The sequence below is a fragment of the Hippoglossus stenolepis genome, chromosome 13 (assembly GCF_022539355.2).
Source record: "Hippoglossus stenolepis isolate QCI-W04-F060 chromosome 13, HSTE1.2, whole genome shotgun sequence".
Taxonomy (NCBI): domain Eukaryota; kingdom Metazoa; phylum Chordata; class Actinopteri; order Pleuronectiformes; family Pleuronectidae; genus Hippoglossus; species Hippoglossus stenolepis.
The window spans coordinates 11866603-11887374 of NC_061495.1; the positions used below are offsets into that span (position 1 = coordinate 11866603).

Here is a 20772-nt window from a genome sequence, read left to right on the forward strand (position 1 = left end):
CACATTCCTTCTGTCCAATTTTCCACTTTGCTTTCACACCTCAACCATCCTTTGTGATCTAAATGACCACTTAGTGTCCCCCCTTTATTCAGATGACTATCCCGGCACCTTTAGTACACAATTAATCCCAAATTGTTTATTCTATTTTATATATTTTTCCATGGGTTTTAAGGGTGGTGTTTTTCTCACCAATCGCCATCTTTCTATGCAGACAGCGACCCATGCTGTCACAGTGTCTGACTCTCAGTAGTCTGTGTGGGTGTCTGCGGAGACCTCTGTTCAGTCTTGGGATTTTTTTGGGGGGGGGCCTTTCTCTGTCCTCTCTCCAGCTTTACTCTGTCTTTCTCTGTTCTGCATTTCTGAACACAGAGACTTTTTTTTCTTTTTGCAATTGTTTCTGTAGATGAATGTCTCGCCATCTTTAGCTCAGGAGGGTTTGAGACAGGCCGAACTAATGACCTCGGCTCCTTTGTGCCAGGCCTCAAAGGAAGAGGGAATGGTGCTTATTGTAAAGAGGAGCAGTTTTCCGGAGAGTGCTCCCTCTTCATATATATGTCATATTTTAGATTAAGTTTTTCAAGATCATTCTTTTATTTGAAACTTAGTTGGCAAAGTTTAGTAAAGCCTATCGAAAGTGAGGTTAAGAACTCGCTGAAGGAGTTTCTCTGTCTCTATTTAGTGTCGGGGGTAATGTTCCTTTATTGTTAATCTTGAAAATAACAAACGGACATATCATCGCTGTGCTAATGGTTAAAGAGGTTCCTATCAAAACCATATGTAATTTATGCTAAAGATAGCAGAAAGCTTGGCAAAGATTTGCCTCTGGCCTTGTTTGCTTATGGGATTAGGCTCTTTGGAGGGATTGGACGGAGAGCCTTTGTGCCATATATCGCCCATTTAAAATGACTGAAGAGGCTGTTGTCCAGGAGTTGGTGGTTTTCTCATGACCTCACCTGGCCCCCAGAAGGAGCTCTGCCTAATGATCTGTGCTAATGGTGGTCCAAATCTCTTGTTGTACCAGATCTCCATGGCAACCCATGACTCAAAGCTATATTGCAGTTGCACCATGAGACAAATTCCACTTTTTTTTTTTCTGCAGGAGTTTGCTTTATGCATACTGTTAACAGATATAAGTCAAAAACTGGAAGTGGAACAGTTAGGAATTGGAGAAAGGTCGACTGGGAATTCAGAAAATGTGTGGCAGGTGAAAGCTCATGTCCATCTCTCATCTGACTGCATTGTGAATCTTCTACCTTGAAGCACAGTGGCCTCAGAGCTGTGTTTGCAGTGTTAAGATGATTGATCATGGTGAGGACAAGTGTACTTGGTCATCCATCATCCATCTGTCCTTTGCTTGGACTGTACCAGCTGTTTCCTTGGCTCGTAGAGGACATTGCTGTAGTTAACCCCATGTACTCTATAACCCATGTGAGACATTTTATGGCTTTAAGTTCCACTTCTTTATTGTCCCTTTCATCGTACACACAAGGCAAATATGGAAGTGAGATACTGCTCTCCAGTGCAATATAAAGCAACAAGACACTACAAGTACACACTGTAGAGGCACTTATACATCTGTAGCTCAAGATTTGCACAAAGTGTTGTGGTGCTTTGTATTCCAAATCAAGTCTTTGTCTGGATGTTACTAAATCATCATCTTGTGTCTGGACAGTTTATATTAGAAAGAACATAAAAACAACATAAAGAAAACATTTTTAAAAGACACATCGTCTATAATGTTGAATTTCACCACAGTAGCCATTCTTTACAAGTTTATTGCATCTATCAGCTTTTATTCCTCTTCACTGTAAAAAATATTCCACATTTAGATTTTTCATGTTTTACCTACATTCATGTTTTACCTTAATTCTAACTCACATTCTCACCACTAAGACTAACTCATGATTGGTAGAGCGTGTATCAGTGGGACCTCGATACGCCGGCTCCATCCCCCAACCGCTACTGCGTAAACTCTCCAAATGCACAAGATGGCTGCATTCGTATATCTGTGATATTTTGGCTTCATTTCTTGATAGTGGGAGGAAATGGAGATGCACTCTCCATCTTTATATAGAGTCTATGGTGTATACACACTAATAGCTTTTTAAGACCTCTCCATCAAAGAGTTTCCACTTCGACTGACTGAATGTGGGCCATTATAAACTAGTATTGTGTCTTTTCACCATTAAAGCATAGCCTCTCTTCTCTGTATTGACTGGTCAAGCAGGTCATCAGTATTCATAATAACATCCTATCACACAGAAAATGGTCCTCTGTCACATCCTTAATTGGTATCCCTTCTGCGTCCCTGCAAGGATTCCTGAAAAAAAAAGCATGATAAAAAATGAAATTGACGATTTATGAAGAAGAATGGAAAATGTCATAGTGCCTGTGAGGTGCTGCCCTTCACCTCCTCCTCCTCCCTTTTCTATTCCTTCTTCCCCAGGACACACACACACACACACACACCGCTCCCTGTGAGTCTCTCTTCCTCATGGGGCCAGTGGGGAAGGCATTAAAGAGCTCAGGCCACTGCAGAGCTGTGCTTCAGAGGCAAACCATGAGATACACTCTGTCTTAGTGTTTTGTGTCAGAAATTGTTTGCTATCTTGCCTTGCCTACAGCATCTTAGCTGCTAATTTGTTTTAATCATCAAGTGCATAAGAATTTAGGCTGAGGATTTTCAGAGCTGCGGGAACTGTCGCTGGTTCCTACAAGCTAAAATTGAGGAGGCTGTCTGGAGTTGTTTTCTCTCATTAGAGGCCACCAGCATAGATGAGTAATCCTTTGAAATGAGTTAAAGAGTCAGTCTGTACACTTCATGAGTTAGTGGAATTTGGTTGTTGCAGGCAAAATGGACATTTCGTAGTAGAAAAGAATGCCCACGGGGCGGCAGTGTGCTAATATACTTATCTTACAGTAAACAAAAGTGGAAAGGAAAGAAAATCAGATGCTTCGAGGAAGAGATGTCACATTGGTTATCTTTATACCCTGTGCGCTTGATTCTGCACCAGACATGAAGCCGGGTAAAAGATATACAAGTGAAAACAGAATATGTTGGAAGAACCAACACAGATCATTGGCTTTAACATTTATCTCCTGCATCATTTTGTGTTTTACAGTTGTCAGGTTTTCTGACAAATGGTCTCCTGGGAAAAAAACATTGATCGGTAGATTGGCTTTACCTTAATAAGTATTATCTGTGTTGGGTTTTTTGGTGAATTTTGAACCACACATATTTACATCTTATTAACATATCAGCTCTAATTTGTCCTTCATCATCTCAGATGACTCAAAGTGAAGACCCTCCCCCCACTCCGTAGTCCCTGTTGTCTGGCGCTCTCTCTTTCCTCTCTGTGGGTCGTTGGGTGTTAACCATGACAGCTTTTGTGAGACTGTCACCCTGGTCTCGGAAGTACACAGGGAATCCACATTGGCACTCAGTCTAGCGGGAGAATTGCCCCTTTGGTGGATTGTCCTATGGTCATCGTGCATTGTGTGTCGACTGAAAGAATCTGCATTAATTATAGCCTTTCTGCATTCTCTGCTGTCCATAGAATTAACTAGTGAGAAGCTAATGGAGTATCTGTGTGTGTGAGTGCTTGTCTGTGTGTATACAGTATATATGTAAGCGGAGAAGATAGAATGATATGGATTGTATTGTTTTGTATTGACTTTTTGTGTGTGTAATCAGCTTTTTCCAACATGCTGTATTACTCTATAGGCAAAATGGGTTGAATTGAATGTTCCTGTTCCTTTTTGTTGATTCAGTTATTCTTTTTGTGGCATGATTTTTGGGATTTTTGCTCCATTAGTTTGGCAGTTTAATAGATGATTCCCTCACAGCAACTTCGCTCCTCCATGACAGTCGTCTTGCACTTTCATCCCTGCACACAATGCAATCACAGTCCAGGCTGTTCTCCTTTTTGATCCCTACAAATGACAGCGGCGTCCCTCTCTATCTTAAAGAGCCTATTGAAGACTCATCTCATCTGACAGCACCTCCTCTTTCAATACGTCTCACACACTGACATGCCTAACCAGCACTTGATCTCTGCAGCAGAATTTATACGTTACATCCTGCCTCCTGCATGCTCCTCTCCCTCTCCTGAATGTTGCAGAGACATTTCTGTTGCTGTGAACGCATCTGACCAAGACAATCTCCTGTGACGTTCTTTGTCCATGTTACTTGGTACTCTGCAGTTTTTTGTGGTCTTTTAAGGTTTTGTATGAATTAAGGTTGTATCATTTATTTGGGCAATTCACGGCTCTGCTGAACAATGGAGGGGGTCTGCATCTTTCAGTGAGCCCATACATTCCCTCAGAAGGAGTGACAGATCACATTCCATTGCACAGATTTACTTGGGAGGGGAAAGGTTTAATCCAGATTTATACCCATGAAAGACATTTTAAAGCATTCACCTGTGTGTACAGTGAGTAGCATGATAGCAGGGGAAACGTAGGATGCTTTGGTAAAGGCTGTGCAGGACCCCTATTCACTACTTACCGTATTCACAATGCAAATGTGACAATGAAGGTACCCTCAAAAGAATACAGTCAAGATTTATTTCCATTCCCTTTAGTTTTAATGCAGAGTTTAGTTTCTATCTTTAGGACATTACTGCATTGGAACATTGGTTTGGATACATATTTAGGATTGACCTACTCAAATAATTGATTTGTGCTTTAGTGTTTATTTTTCTAAATCAATGTCTTGAAATAATATTGAACTGTTTTTATGGGCTGGGCACATGCTCGTGGGCTCTGGCCCTTCACTTTGATGAGGAGGAAAGAGACTGTAATCATTTTTACATCATCTCAGGGCAGCAATGTATAATTAGAAAGGGTTGATTTCCTTGACCACAGCAGGGTCTGAAATTGCAGGCCTTGCCCGAATCCAGGGTTTAGGAAAGTAACTAAAATAGCGCTGGGTGAGTTTCTGTACTTGTGTCCCTCTGCGTTATATAGTATCGGTCAGATGGCAGCGCAGTCACCGTGACACGCTGCAGCCGATTCACCAGCACTTGGACGACCGACTTTTATGTGGCGCCTCATGTTTTCAGAACCAACTACCAAAATTACAACTTTGCCATAATCTCTTTAGCATGCAGTATGGCTGAAACCTGTATCAGCCACGACCTGCTATGACTGCAGCCACGCTCACCGTGCACCCTACGTAGCCTGAACTAGCCTCTATTAAAGTTGTTGGTGTGTTTATAGTGTTTCCTCTGTTACCATGCTCACTACAGAATCATGAGTTATATGTATTCTGTGATGAAAATGTAAATTTATTGTTAAAGTTGTCAGTTGGTACAAGAGTGGAGAGCTAGTGCTGCAGGTATTGGTAAAACAGTTAATCAATGCAGATAGGTAGCAAGTGTAACGCATCTTACAATCCCATACGTAGAGACGATATCACCTTATTTTGTACAGTTACTTTCAATGCATTGTTAAAACTAGTGCAGTGCCTGTTCTAAATCTGCCTGTTTGGAATGGTCTGTTTTCTTGGCCTGGTGATGCTGGTCGCAGCTTTCTTTCTAAAACTATTAAAGTGACCCGCAGTAATGTTGCCGCGGGAAATACAGACTTGCTCTGCGTCCCAAAATATGTCATTGATCATTTCTGATCAATTCAATGCGTAATAACTACCCCATTCTCAAACCAGGAGAAAAGAAACATCGATGTAAAAGACTTCCTGCATCAAATATTCTATATCGGCATATTTAACCCACATTCACACACACACACACACACAGACACAATTTCCTAAGGACCCATATTGGACATCCCCTCTAAGGAAGTGTGTGGCTGCAGTGTTTCCCACTTAGGTCAGGGTCACTGCGGGTCCTGACCTTGGCTGCATGACCTTTGGGTCAATTACAGGTTCCTCTGTGTCTGAGGGAATTCGAAGGTGTCACTGCAACCTTTTCGCTTCCTGGCTCTGGCATTCTTCTTTGTCTAGGGACCCTTTAAAACACAGGGCACCTTTTGTGTGCCCCTACCCCCACACCCGTGGCGAGGCGGGGAGAAAATGGGTCACTGTTTCTGATTTGACCGGCATCCCAACAACACTTATTCCCCCCGAGGAGAGGAGCAGGATGCTAATAGTAGCTTGTCTCTCGCAGTTCAGTTCTTTGGTGATTTCTGCAAACCTCCTGCAGACAGGCGTCAGTGCTAATCTGCTGAGCAGCACAGTGCTGAACACGGAACCCAAAGCTAATTGTCGTTACTGTGGTTCGCCACATCTGCAGTTATGATTTAGCAGGATCCGCTGACGTATGGTCTGTGTTATTAGTTTGGTATTACATGTTATCTTGAGGTTGATAATTCATACATTTTAATTTGTGGCTATGATGAGTGGGCAACTTTGGTGCCGCAGAATAGATTACTGTACTTTGCTGTTAGACGACTCCGTGGCTAGAACGATCTTTCCATGCACCATTGGTTCTCAGTAAAGCAAAACCAGTTTTTCCATGGAGGGCTTGGATACCGCCGAGTGAACCAGTAGCCAGGTACAGTCGTTTTTGAGTCTTGTGCTAAGTCATGTGTGGAGACTGTGGGGAACCATTTCTGTGAGGAGAACTGTATCTCAACAGGAAAATGTGGGGACGTCTCATGCAACATGTGAGTTTGATTTGATGAACAATGACTCTGTAAAAGAGAAGTGCTGGCTTGCAATATAAGTGGCAGACAACTTCTATTTCTGGACATGGGTTGTGTTGTACATCATTTTGCCCACCTCAATTGTTTTTTCTGTTTTGAGATTACTGTAGTTACACAGGGGGGGGGAGTCTTTACATGGGATACAACAAAGAACCTAACCCCAACTTTCATGGCTTTAGGCAGCTTGAAATCTCCACTTATCATAAGGCTTGTGTTTCGGAGCTGCTGGTGGTTTACCATAAGTGTGGTGGGGTCCAACCACAGGTGAGGTTTTCTGCCTCAAGCTGGAGCCTTGCAAACCTTTTATGCAGCTGACCATCACATGGATGCTGCGTTTTCCTCTTGGCATCTCAAGCTGCTCAGTATTGATAAAAAGTTATTAGACGTAGCTTAGATTTGTGTGATAATGACTCAGGTCAGAGAAGCTCATTCAGTGAATTTGTGTGGACAACAAACAGTGACTGTCACTGACCATTGCTGCTTTCAGATATGAATTGTAGTCTGGACATTTTCCTGTAGTTTTCAAAAGGGGCTGTATATGAGAAAGCAAATGTCCGGGTCAGTTCCTCTGGACATTTTCTAGAACTTTTGCTGCCAGCCCCCAAGTAAAATGCCCGAGTGAACCCACGTGAGAATACAGCAGGAAGATTTTCGAAAAATTCACAGGACCCGGACAATCTTCTGCTGCATCCCTCATATGTGAGAAGAACACTATGCTTGCTGACTACACAGGAAAATGCAGCAAACTAATGTACCCAAATTCCCATTTTTTCTATTCCAAAAATGTTCATGATGAATAGGTCTTAGGGGAGTTAAGGGGCAGTGCAGGTTTTCCATGTTGGGCTTTATTCACATCATTCCGCTGCAACTCTGTCATGGAACACTGTATACAGACACAAGATGAACATGACTAACATCTCTCAGTATCAACTGATAACAGATTTTTTACCCCTAAATTACTTTAAAAGTAACAGGCAGCCTCTGTGCTTTGTGAGTTAGATGTTATCTTAAAGTCGGTGGTCAATGACACAGCCGTGTTTACTCCGTTGACTGGATGTCCTTCTCTTGTGCCCCGGTGGCATGAGAAACGCTTAACTGGCCCATGACCCTGGGTTTAAATACATAATATGTGCTGCTGTGTTTTTCAGGATCCAGGTCTTTTCTGCTTTTTCCCACCCCAACTAGCTATCTTTGTTTTTGTCCCTATCAAGAGACTTACCTCTGACGTCATTTTCTGGCATGACATTCTGTAATGTTTGTCTGTCCTCATGAACGCCAACCACGCCCATAAATTCTCGCATTATTCATTCACACATTCTTGTATCCAGAGTCGAAGTATGCCCTGTTTGTTAAATTGGAGATCTTGACTGCATGCCAACCTGCAACATGTGTGCGGTGAGAGACATTTCTGACAGGATGCGTCACTCTGAATTTTTAACTCTGGTAAACATACTTCACTCCGCTCAGTTCACGTGGGACAAATTTATTATGGGATACGGAGCATGAACTGAGTTGATATTTGGCATCTGTTCGGCTCCTCATCGACGCACAGCTCAGCAAAGTGGAGACTGAAGAATGATGCCGGTAACAGACAGACAGACGGAGCCCTCAGGTGAATGCGTGAATAGAGGTGTGGCGGAGGAAACTCACAGACTTGGCAATGAACCAGCTGCTACAGTGAGAGCACACAAGTGGAAGGTTCATTGACGTCTTAAATAAACAGCCTTATTGCAAACAGTGTATTTGACACCGAATGTTGCTGTGCTGAGATGAATATGTCATGGGAGTTATAAGGATTGTTATTCCACCCGTCTAAACCGGCTTTCTCTCAAGCCTGGAGTCCCGGAATCGATGGAAGCTCCTTCAATATTTTAGTTTTCTTGTTTGAATCATTTACAGGAAACGTCAATAAGGAACCACAGTAGTGAATTCTGAAATCCACCATTAGCCCGGTGGCGTCAGCTGATTAGTCAACAAGCCTGTGGCACCTGCTTGTGTTATGTTGTTGCATAAATACGTAAACAGTGACAACAACTGTATGAGCGTAGACAATTTGCATAACACTTAATGATTTTTGAAACTGTGCTGCCATCAAGATTCTTGAAAAGCTGACATTATGGGAGGTTTTCTACCTGGTATCCATGTGTGTTGAATTCAGTATATACTCATGAGTCCCGTCCTGTCTGAGCTAAGATGCTTTCTGCAGTAAAATAAAGCACGGCCAAGGTTTGTCTCTGGGGCTTTTACATTGCATTCCTGACCTTCAGACTCAGGATGGTAGTAAACGAAAATGATTTGGTACATTGTTCCAGTAGAATCCGCTTCAAGGTCAGTTTGGTTGTCTTTATTTATCCAAAGTCTAAATATAAAGCTTTTTTTGAAAGTATGGTTTCTGTCCTACATAAAGTCCTTTATAATAAGACATGGTTTATATAGTAAATCATTTTTGCTACATCTCAAAACACTTCTCATTTATCACTGCGAGGACTACAAAAGTCACTTCTACATTTCTTGTTGTGGTCATGGATTTTCCTCTGGCTCATTCTGACAGTTTGAAGTATAACATTGTTTTCCCTGTTGAAGCTTTAACCCATTTCTTTTATAAACCGTATTGAATCAGAATTATGAAAACACTGGGTCTGTGGGAAGGAAACATGTCATACAATACCTCTTACAATGCAGATAAACATGATGTCTTTTCATACATTGGCAGATAAACAAGTATACATGAAAACTGTATAATTCCTTAATTACCTCTGCCAAAAAGGTTGTGGTTTTGCCTGCGTTTATAACAGGATTATGCAAAAACTACTTTTGCAAAGGGGTGAGGCATGATCATGCGGGAGATGGAGTTTTTTTTCCACATTCTGACAATAGGACTTTTATTGATATAAATAGAGAATAATTCATGGATCTTGATGAAATGTCAGACACATTTAGGGGACTGATATTTATTCATGTGTAATTTGGTGTAGATCCAAATCCAAATCTTGATAATTTAACTTTGACAGCCCATCACAGTTTAATTTGTCCTACCACAGTTTCATAATGAAACCATTTTTCTTGCACTTCTCATAATAATACAATTTTTTTTTTTCTCTAATGCAGTGTTTTGCGCGTTAGCAGTGCACGTTCCCCTCCACCGGCAGCAATCTAATTCTGCGGGAAACACTGATTCAGCCTTGTGCACACAGTGCTTATTAGTGTGCGGCACTACATTCATATCAGACATTAGTTCTTTGTTAAATAATTCTCAGAGTTTTAACAACTCTGTCCAAGAAAAGCACTTTGTTGTTAAAAAACTTCACTTCCTTCCGCCCTGAAAACGCTGCACCGTGATTGGTACAATAAAAGTAACACATGCCCATGTAAGTGCTTGTTTTGTGCTACTGAAGGTCTGTGCATACTCAAATTGACTGTGTAGAGTCATGATGTCAGTACATGAGCTCATGCCAAAGCTATTTGTTCCATCTGTAACCACCTTGTGATTCTCTTCAACAGGTGATGTTCATAGTCACAGCGGCCAAAGAAGATTCCCACTCGATGGAACCCCCCAGTCCCAGGGGCCTGGCAGCACTCTCCCTAATGATGACATTTTCAGGCTAAGCCTCGCCAAGGGAGTGTCCATGTCCCTGCCCTCATCGCCTCTGCTGCCACGACAGTCCTACATGATGCCCCTACGGCCCAGCAAAAGATCGCCAGGTACAAAATCGGCTATATGTGCTGCTAAAATTTGGGTTATTCTAATTATACTGTGCACCATTTCATTAGAATCTTCATTTGTCTCCATGAGAAACCTGTAAACGTGAGGACTCCTGTCTATGATCAGTTGCCTCTGTACGACTCTTGAGCATCTGACATCCCTCCAGGAATGACAGTTGCCCTCAGCAGCTTCTATCTCACTCCTCTCTGAAACATGTCAAACTATTCTGGATAGTGAACTGTTCCTCTCAAAAAAATAAAAGTCACAGAGAAGACAGGAGGATGAAGTCACAACGTTAGATGGACCATTCTGGATCCCACTGGTTACAGAGATTTGTTTTTGTCACTTCATCCCCGTATTTGATCACCTTGTGTTGAAGTATAACTCCCTACAACTGTGCCGCGTGTTTACACTTTACTGGCTCGTAATGGGCGAGTGTTTACACTGGATTTAATTGTGAGTCTCTCCTGGGCTGTGGTTGTCAGCAGCTGTGGGGTTCAACCTGAGTCTTTGTGTTCTGGAAGACATGGCAAAGAGGAGAGAAATCCTTTAAGTGGTCAGCGTGGCCCCACTCACATGTGGCACTCATCTGTGGGCTATCTAGCCTTTGTTTAGAGTTGTTACAGCTTTGATCTGTTTAGTGTAAAGATGAGTTGATGGGAGGGGGGGGATGGTTCGGCTTGATCCTTGCTCGGACTTGTCGTTCACGTTAACATCTCTTGTAAAAATATCCTCATTTAGTTTCAGGGTTTTTCATTTAATGATTCTTTTTAATATGGATGACTGTCTGTATATTTTATGAAACAGACAGATGCAGTTTATATTTGCAAAGAGGTAAATTAGCTCAGCCTCCACTCAAAACAAATCTGTACAACCACCTTAAGTGATATAGGATTTGTGGTTTTTAATCCACCAAAGAGAAAATGTATATTTTACAGACATGAAGGGACTGACAGAGAAGGAGAGAGAGATGAAGAGAGAGAGGAGGCTCGGGTTTGTGAAGGTGAAAAGGGCCCTGGGGACTGGGGAAGGGGGAACTCTCATTAAAGGCACATTCCCTCATGGCTTGCTCTGAAGAATGAGAAAAAAAATGGACTGACAAGATAGGATGCTACGGAGGACGGCCGGGGAGTGAAGGTTGGGGGAGGGTCCGGAGTCTCTCCTCCTCTGTCCTCAGAGGTAACTGTGAAAACCCGCCGGGGGAGAGTTCACACCCCCAGTTAATAAACACATACAGCAGGAAATGTCTCAGCTCTGTGACGAAAACGACGTTGGCCGTGCTGCATTTTCTCTTTCTTGGTCCTGTTGAGCCGTAAGAGAGGACATTGTGTTAAACTCAATTTTAAGACTCTGCGCTTGGTGAAATGACTTTTATTCCCCCCTCTGCCAAAAATGGATAGAAATGAGATGACCCTGTGACTTATTACCATTATGTAGATGTTCAGTTACTAACCTGATTATCAGTGAGTGGTTCAGCATGGTTTTCTAGAAGGAAATCTGAGCCAGTATTTACTACTAACACATTATTCTTAAGCATATACCAGTATTATGAACAGGAAAGTTTGCTCTTATTCTAGGATAAGGAATTATTGTTGGGTGTAAATGTTTAAGTGCTATTATGATCTCTACTGCTGATTGTCAGAGCTTGAAAGGTGTTCTGACTCAGTAAAGATTTGCCTGCAGATGTTTGCGGTCATGCACACAGATGTGGAGCCTGTGGCCTTTCCAGCACAGGAAACATGTTTTGGAAATGTACGCTTGATAAAAAAGATACAGGACCCACCCCAACGAAAACACTTCTCCAAGCAGTTTATCCGTATTTACCACATCTAAATGACAAAATATTTTTGGTGAATGAAATTTTTTATGAATAATATTCCAAATACAGGGATTAAACCTCTTCATCACTCTGATGAGTTCCTGTGAGTTGGATTCCAGAGAGGCCCTGTATGAGTTCAGTATAGATTCAGAGGGGAAAACATGGGGGGTGACACAGTGAGCCCTGTGGCTGCGTGAAACTGAGAGATGTACAATGTAGGTTTTTTTGAAAGGTAAACAGACAGTTAATGACCCAAACAAATATTCAGAAACGCTATACATCTACTTATCCTCCTTACCTTTTTTTTTTACATCAAATCCTATAAGAAGGGGCAAGGAGGTTGTGTTTTCACTGGCTTTGTTTGCAAACTTTGTTTGTTTGTCTGTCTGTTAGCAGCATTACGCAAAAACTACTGAACGGAGTGTGGGTCAGGGAAGAACTCAAAAAAGTTAGGGGAGTGATCAGTTATTAGCTGATGCAGTGCTTTTAGAATGTGTCTGGGGTAATCACATCTGTAGTTGTTATTTTATATCACTGGTGACATTTCACACAGAGTTTGAGAATCATGCTCATTTATATACTTTGACTTTTAAGGAACACTCACTTTACTCGAGTCAGACTCCCATACAGCCTTCACTGATGTCTTTTGAGGGGAAGTGGTTTCACAGATTCAAAAAGCATTTTGTGGCTTTGCTTCGTTTCCCGACACATTGGATAATCTATCACACTTAGGAAGGCCCCAACTTAGTAGTTGTTCTTTTTCATGAAAAAACTTCACAAGGGACAACAGAGAAACATTGAGTTAATTAGGAGTGTGACGGATGCCTGAGCCGCAAAGCTCTGGTGGTGTTGACTGCCACAGCTTTGATCAGCTAAGCCCAGAGCTTAACCATGAAACACAGCACCCGGACATGTGTTGAACAGCACCTTGGTTTTACAGTCCTAATAGTTTACAGGACCTCTGAAGGCACAACGGAGGGGACATTTACTGCAGGAATGTCGCCTGAGTGGACCCATCCTGCACCAAACCAGCACAGGTCAGAGATCAGGTATTTAAAAAACCAGAGGGCCCTCAATATGAAGTGAGCAGAGTGTAGTTGATGACACAGTAATTGTGGTTTCCAGCTCTCCTTAAGCCATTAGAGCTGATAGAACTTAATGGCCCCACAGTCTCCAGGGTATCTCCATCTCCACAGTGACCTCCACTGGCTGCAATAGGTTACTGTGCTGGTGTGGGATTAAAAGCATTATGTTGTCCTGCAACTGTAAATATGAACAAGTTAACACAACTGTTGACTATTCAAATAAACGTATCTCTCCTTCATTCATACTTTAGTACAACTACACTGCATCCCTGAAATATAAACCCTGCACCAGGCCGCAGCAGATGAATAAAACATATTTGTAAAAATGGATTAAAACAAGGAGGCTGCAGGGTGGTAGGTAGAGAGGTGATATGTTTCTGAATGTACAGTAGATGTGTGACCTCTGTGTAGTTGCTTGGACTCTGCATCAGCATGTCAGGGATAATAAAACAGCTATTCATATGAATTTATTGCTGCCATCAGTAGTGTATCATTTTAATTGGTATGTATGCAATTGGACCACAGGGGAAGCACTCTCTGGTGGTTGTGTGGTAAGATGAGCTAAGTGATTTTTTTTTTTTGCCTTGATGGGAGCTTTGGCTTTATGTGGTGCAGAGGATGATTCACTAATTGAGCAACCAAACAAACATGTAAATCATCACCAGAGATTTTTCTTCTGTCATTCAGGCAGGGTGGCAACTCTGTTGATACTCTTTGTTTGGGCTAAAATGTATAATTTATACTACTACTATTTTGTGTGTTTAATCTATATTAGCGTAGCCGTAAACACAGCATCTTGCCCTACGTCGTACTCTACGTCATACTTCTACGTCAGACCCTACGCCGAACTCTAAGAAGTACCCTGTGGCTATGCTTGAGCCTGACGTGCATCTCCCTAGAAATGTAACTGCATGTCATGATGACACAGACAGCAACAACAGTTTGGCCCACATGTCAGCATGTCTCATCCATATCTCTCAGTAGACAGACATGCACACAAAACTCACTCTCCTGCCGCCCCAATCAGTTCAATGCAACTCCACCATGATGTGCTCAGTTTCAGTCGCCATTGTTTAACGTACACACACATTAGCATAGAAACCGTACCACCAACTAGAATTTGGTTGTGTAATAACAGAGTGACACAGACACATAACTGCCTAGGCCACCTGTGTAGGCTACAGAGTTGGCTCTTCATCTATGCTATGCAGAATTATAATCCAGGCTTTAGACTCAAGAAGATAACCTGAAAATAATCTCTACAATTTCTAAGGACCCCTTCAGCTAATTGCTTGCCATATTTAGTTATCTCCTTCTCCTTCTCTCTCTCTCTCTCTCTCTGTGTGTGTGTGTGTGTGTGTGTGTGTGTGTGTGTGTGTGTGTGTGTGTGTGTGTGTGTGTGTGTGTGTGTGTGTGTGTGTGTGTGTGTGTGTGTGTGTGTGTGTGTGTGTGTGTGTGTGTGTGTGTGTGTGTGTGTGTGTGTGTGCGCGCTAAAGCCGATCAGCGGTGTTCATCCACGGTGGTCTGACCCTATAACCTCTTTGTTTCTTATCTCCTCTTGAACTCTGTTTTGAGCGGCATCTTCGGTGTTGCCTCTGAGCACATTATAGGATATACATGAGAGGTGCTTAGCGCTTTAAACTACTATATAGTCTTTGCAGTGTGTTGTTGTGGTTATCAAGCACCACATCCATTTAGTAAAGTGACTGTACGATGGGTTTGAATGGAGGTTACTCATGGCTTTGGAGGATATTAACACAAAAGACCACATAAAATAGGACAGAAAGTCATTTGGTAAAACACATGAGAATTTCTTAATGGATTCCTGTTTTTTCATTTAGCCTCGTGGTTACAAAGCATAAATAAATGGCCAATGCAAGCTCAAGGTCAGTGTTTGCTTTGACTCAAACCACCTTTACAAACAGAAATTTGCATCATTGGATTCAAAATAATCTTAATACTGATAACTAACTAATTTTCCACAATCAGCTTTAAAATTTTCCTGACAAATAATGTCCGAGGAGACATGAGCTCAGTGTTCAACCAGCAGCGTTCTTCGTCTTCTCTTACATTGCCAGATGAGTGCGGTTTATTTTGTAATTCTGAGGATAGAAACTGTCTTCAAAGGCTGTTGTGGCTCCTTTGAGGTGAACTCTCCTGAAGTCACCTCTGGGGAACTGACAGCAACCAGACAGCCCTGGGGGAATATTAATGCCTCTCTGAGAGCTGAGCTGTAAAAGACCATGTGATGCTGCACGGACTCTTTGAAAGCTTCCTCTGATGGGCACCCACTGAAAAGTACTATCCCATTCTCCACTTCACTGCACTTCACTACACTCCAGCTTTGACTCCTTATCAAATGCAGTCCCCCCTTTTTTCTTCTGCAGTGGGATCCCAGTTCACTCGCTGCATCAGAAACCAATACTGAATAAACTGTTATTATATATCCTCAGTCAGTCAGGAAACTCAGGATACTCTTATAATATAAATGTGTATCAAACCACATTTATATGAGGACGTATAAGGGACACTTAAAAGGGAAAAAAATCGGATATTTCAAGAATAACGTCATAACATTAGGTGGTTGCGTAGTTTCTGGAGAAACTGAGATTGTTAATCAAGATTTTGGATCCAGAAGGTGTGGAATTCTTAATATTCTCTTAAGATTATGATGCTATTATTCGTAATATTACAACTTTCTACTCGTAATATTATGTTTTTTCTCATTAAATTACGACTTAATGCTCATAATATTACGACTTTCTTCTAAAACACGTATTTATTCTCACAATATTAGGACTTTATTCTTGTGACATTATGACTGCTCAATTATGACTTTATTCTCATAATATTATGACACAAAATGTCTCTTCCTTCAATATGGACCTAATACTCTGTTGTTCATTTAAATGGTTAAATGGAAGTACAAATTTTGGCTCACTTGATATAATTGTTTTTTACAATGTGTGACCATGTCCATAGTGGAGACCAACACATAATTCATACCCCACTGTGAAACAGCATGTGTGAGATTAGTCATGACTATTAAACATGGTGTTAAAAAAAAAAAAAAGATAACTAGCCTCTCATTGTGGTTCAGTGCAGAAACTGCATTAAGCAGACAGGATAAGGGCAGCACTGTATATGTCAGGCTGTGAATAGGAAATGAATTGTAAATTAGCATTCACAAGTTAAGGTCATAATGAACCATGGCTCTAATCTCACGACTGTATTTCACGGCTGTAATGGTGAAAATGTTAAACGCTTGACACCTAATGCTCTTCATAGGAAATTCACTGAATAAACTGGTTTGTTAAACAGCGCTAAGAATACCAATCTCTTCTATCATTTATTTTCTGGAATAAATTATTTTCATGCCTCCATGCCAGTGACAGTCAAGGCCAGAGGCGTCATGGTTTCGGATTGTCCATCTGTCCCTACTTTACTCATGGATGCAATATCCATGTCTAGGAGTATCTAGGAACGCCTCGAGGGAATTTCTCTAAATTTGGCACAAATGTTCACTTGGACTCAAGAATGAAGGGATTTGGTGGTCAAGGTCACTGTGATGTGATGTTTTTGGCCATAACCCAATAATTCATACACACAAATGGATAAAAGAATCAAGTGATAGCATTTCATATCCAAAAGGTGAAAGGTCAACTGCGTCGTCATGATGTTCTGCAAATGCACCTTTTCTTCAATGCCATAACTCAGGAGGTTGTGACAATATTTCACATTTGGTCGGACAGTGAATTGGTGACACTTATCTTTGGTGTCAACCTTCAAATCACCTTGTTGTGACCGTATAGATCTTTGCTTCTTTACAGCAACATCCTCATCTGAAGCTTTGTCTGCTGTAACTTTTTGTTTTTTAGAATTGGCTTTGTCGGCAAAACCAAGCATGTGAAGCATCACTGTATGTAAAGATGGAAGACGTGACTGCTCCCTAAAACTGAAGCCAAAGCATCATGATCACAACCTGTTGACTGGGTGCAGTATATGTCATAAATCCAACCTCCTCCATGTTAGTGGATGGGACATGGACAAACCTAAAAAGTGAAAGTCAAATAAAGTTTTCTCAAAAATGATACTCTGATGTATGTCCAAGTGCTTAAAAATGTATTTGATGCTATTAAACAGGCTGAAACGTCATGATTGACAGCTGAGAGTTACTCTCAATTGGTTGTGGGTGTGTTTCTAGTTCTATCCCCTGATTGCTACTGTGCAGACTCTGGCTCCAAATGTGTAAGATGGCAGCCAGATATTCTGGCTTCACTTCTGTATAGTGGGAGGCAGTAGTTTCTTTATTTCTCTATGATGTGAACACATACAGGGAATTTGATCCTGTTTTTTTGTCATCCGTTAACACAGAACAAGAACAACAACAAAATTAAATCAATGTATTTCATGATATCTCCTTTACATCTCAGTCAAACAATACACAATTTTTTAAGTCTACACAACATGTATTATGTGAGTCTGGAAAGACATGGGTGTAAACCACGACTGACTGACTGACTGGCTATGACCATGAGACGTTAGTTCCACTTCACTTTGAGTTGAAGAATGACATTTTGGGACATAAAGAGGGCTGTTGTGGCGCTGCTTTCACTCCCCTTTTGCTGCACAAAGAGGACACACTGTCTCGTTGATAAGTTGAAATGTGAAGAGTGTCAAGAGTCTATCTCGAAGAATGCTGGGAAAACTCCTTGATCACGTCGTAAACCACGGACAATCCTCTCTTTCATTGGAATTTACTGGACATAACAAGTTGTTGGTCATAGTTATTCGATTGTTTGGTATAGGTTTGTGCGTACTGATTGATTGCTTGCTGCTCGTGGATTCCTGAGTCTTACGCTGAATGCTGGTGAGAAAAGCGTCCTTGGCAGTCGCAGCTTCTCTCGCTGCTTTACCCTTGATATTGTCTCTGTTTTTCTTCCTTCGCCCATCTCCCCTGGTACCTTCTGTTTTCTTGCTTTTCTCCCCATTCACTTAACACGTGTTCGTAGACACAAATGTACACATATATTTACGGGGCACTAAAGGAGAGCAGCGCGTGTTTTCAGCTAGTGATTGAGTAGATGTACTTGAAGTACTCTTGGAGATATTGTGGCTGCAAGCTGAAACAATGCTTTTAATGGACTGATCATATGAACCTCATATCCCATAGGCTCTTCTATTACCTTTCAATACTTATCTTTGTTGTTATTTGTAAGATATTCACATGTTGCAGTTACACATAGTAAGCACTTGTCTAACCCTTTTATCTTATTGGTTTATCTGTTTATTTAAGAGGGGCAGAGCACGTTAATGAACAATAGTATAAAATACCAGATGTCAATTTGTCCGAGTTGGCAAGAATGATAATTTCCATCATTTGTCTCTCGGCAGGTAAGAAAATACATATATGGAGTCATATACCTAATATACATATATATATATAGACACCAGTATACAAATACACAAATAGAAAATAAGGACAAAACCCACTGCACTTGAGCTGTTTTATGTTAAAATAATTTCATGATTTTGGAGTTACTGACACATAAGAGCAAAATAAATGATCCTCCATGTCCCACTAGAAGAAACACATATTGAGCTTTTGAGGACAACAAGACATTTTTTCCCAGTAAGACAAGCAAATACCACTTGCTATTTTTCTTTTTCTGAATCATCCATCAGTTTTGCTCATAGTTGGGGGATATTTCCTCAGATTCTTCCGTCTCTGTATCTGAATCTTCTCCTGTCATGGTTGTTTGTAGAGTTTAGAAACTGAGAGTTGCTGATGATTTTGTAGGGCTGGGCGATATGGCCATGAAATTGAATCAAGATAAAAAAGAAACATATTAGTCCATATTGATAATTATCAGGATACATTTCCAATTATTATTTCTTATTCTTATTTGAAGGTTGTTGTTTTAATCTCTTCTTTATGAACAGAGAGCAGTGCTTACATAATAATTATATTGAAATACATGTATATTGAACCTTTGTTATATTGCTATAATTGCAATAATTATTGATATTGTTTTATTACCCAGCCCTGTCATTGTCCAACATATATGATAGTTAATTATGTACTAATTCATGTGCATGTCAAAAGATAAAAATTCTGCATTTAGCATCCAACTTGTGATATGAGTGAGAGCACATCTCATCTCTCTGCATCGTCCTTCAAGGGTCACAGGCCTGACACTTCTGTGGCTGCGACCTTTTCATGCTTGTTAAAGACTGCAATCGCTTATTCGTCAGCAGCTCCGTCAGGAAAGGTCCGGGCCATAATGGCACCCTGTTAAATCTGGAGATGAGATTTTTAATGGAAAAGAAACTCCTCTGTGCTTTGTCGGATCCTCAGACATCACAGCCTTGACGAAAAGACCTTTCTGCCTCCTCCCCTTATTATCAACTTCTTTAAGATGTGGCCGAAAAATACTCCTCCAATAGCCGGCCAGATGTCTGTTATTTCGTGTGTGGATCCTGGGTTTCTTATGTAAACCAAATCTGAATTTAAGCATATGGTTTAGATTACTCAAACTATGCCCGCTAATGTCTTTAGATGAAATGCATTCAAGAGGACATATTAGGCGTTGCGCTCTTTGGTCCGAGATATTTACCTGAACTAAGTGTGTCTCACACACAGCCCCCTCTGTCTCTGTAGTCCCACTTTAATTGGAGCCGTGTGACTCCTGGGTAATAGACTGTGCCTGACCATGCACAGCTGAATGGAGGTTTTCAGGACAGACTCTCTGGCTTTCGCTGCATTATAGCAGGCTGGCTTGGATCGCTGATGGTTGTTATCTCTGGATCAGTCCCCTTCACTCTCAGAACTACCTATCAACACAAATCAAACACTCTCATCTCACATGTTGGAAATCCACCTTAGATTATAGTGGTTTTGAACCACACTATCATCACAACATGCTAAAACTACTGCCTTCAGTTCTTCTGACAGACACTGACATTCGGCTTTGGGCTTTTACTTTGATATGCCTGTGGACTTCTGCTAACAAGCAATAGAAGACAGTTCTGTTTGAAGAGGCAGAATATTTTCTCTGCAGCTCCTTGCTATGCATTTCAAGTTGCATATCCATAGATGGCACTGTGCAGCAAGCAAACTTCAACACTCTTATTGCAGTGTCACTTCCCAGAGCTTTTCCTCTCACATTCCTGTTGCTGTAACTCCCCTATCCCCCCCCACCACCAGTCCTGTCAATAACCCAATAATCTGTCGCTGAGATCACAGCTGTGGTTTTAAGAAATTGTTCAATCTTATTCGGAGGAAATTCTCCTTTTTTTTTTTGTTTGAGGTCAGAGTGACTGATACTGGATGTGGTAATAGGAAATGTCTATCTCTGCTCCGCCATCCAATCTTCATGTTATGACTGGGGTTACACACACAGTCATCTGATAACAGGAGTCTGGAGGAGGAGGAGGAGGAGGAGGTTTGGATGAGGTTACAGTAGATCAAGGCGGGAGTAGCATGGAGGAGTGTTGCCAGG

The 20772-nt window shown here is 41.3% G+C and overlaps 1 protein-coding gene across 3 annotated transcripts in view; it reads left to right on the forward strand.

The window, feature by feature from the left end:
* The window catches only part of tanc1b (tetratricopeptide repeat, ankyrin repeat and coiled-coil containing 1b), a 105907-nt gene that overhangs the window by 22144 nt on the left and 62991 nt on the right, over nt 1–20772 (forward strand). For all 3 annotated transcript variants that reach the window (XM_035174010.2, XM_035174012.2, XM_035174011.2), the window contains exon 3: nt 10165–10365. In XM_035174010.2, the coding sequence (XP_035029901.1) occupies nt 10165–10365 (201 nt within the window). The remainder of the gene's footprint in view (nt 1–10164; nt 10366–20772) is intronic.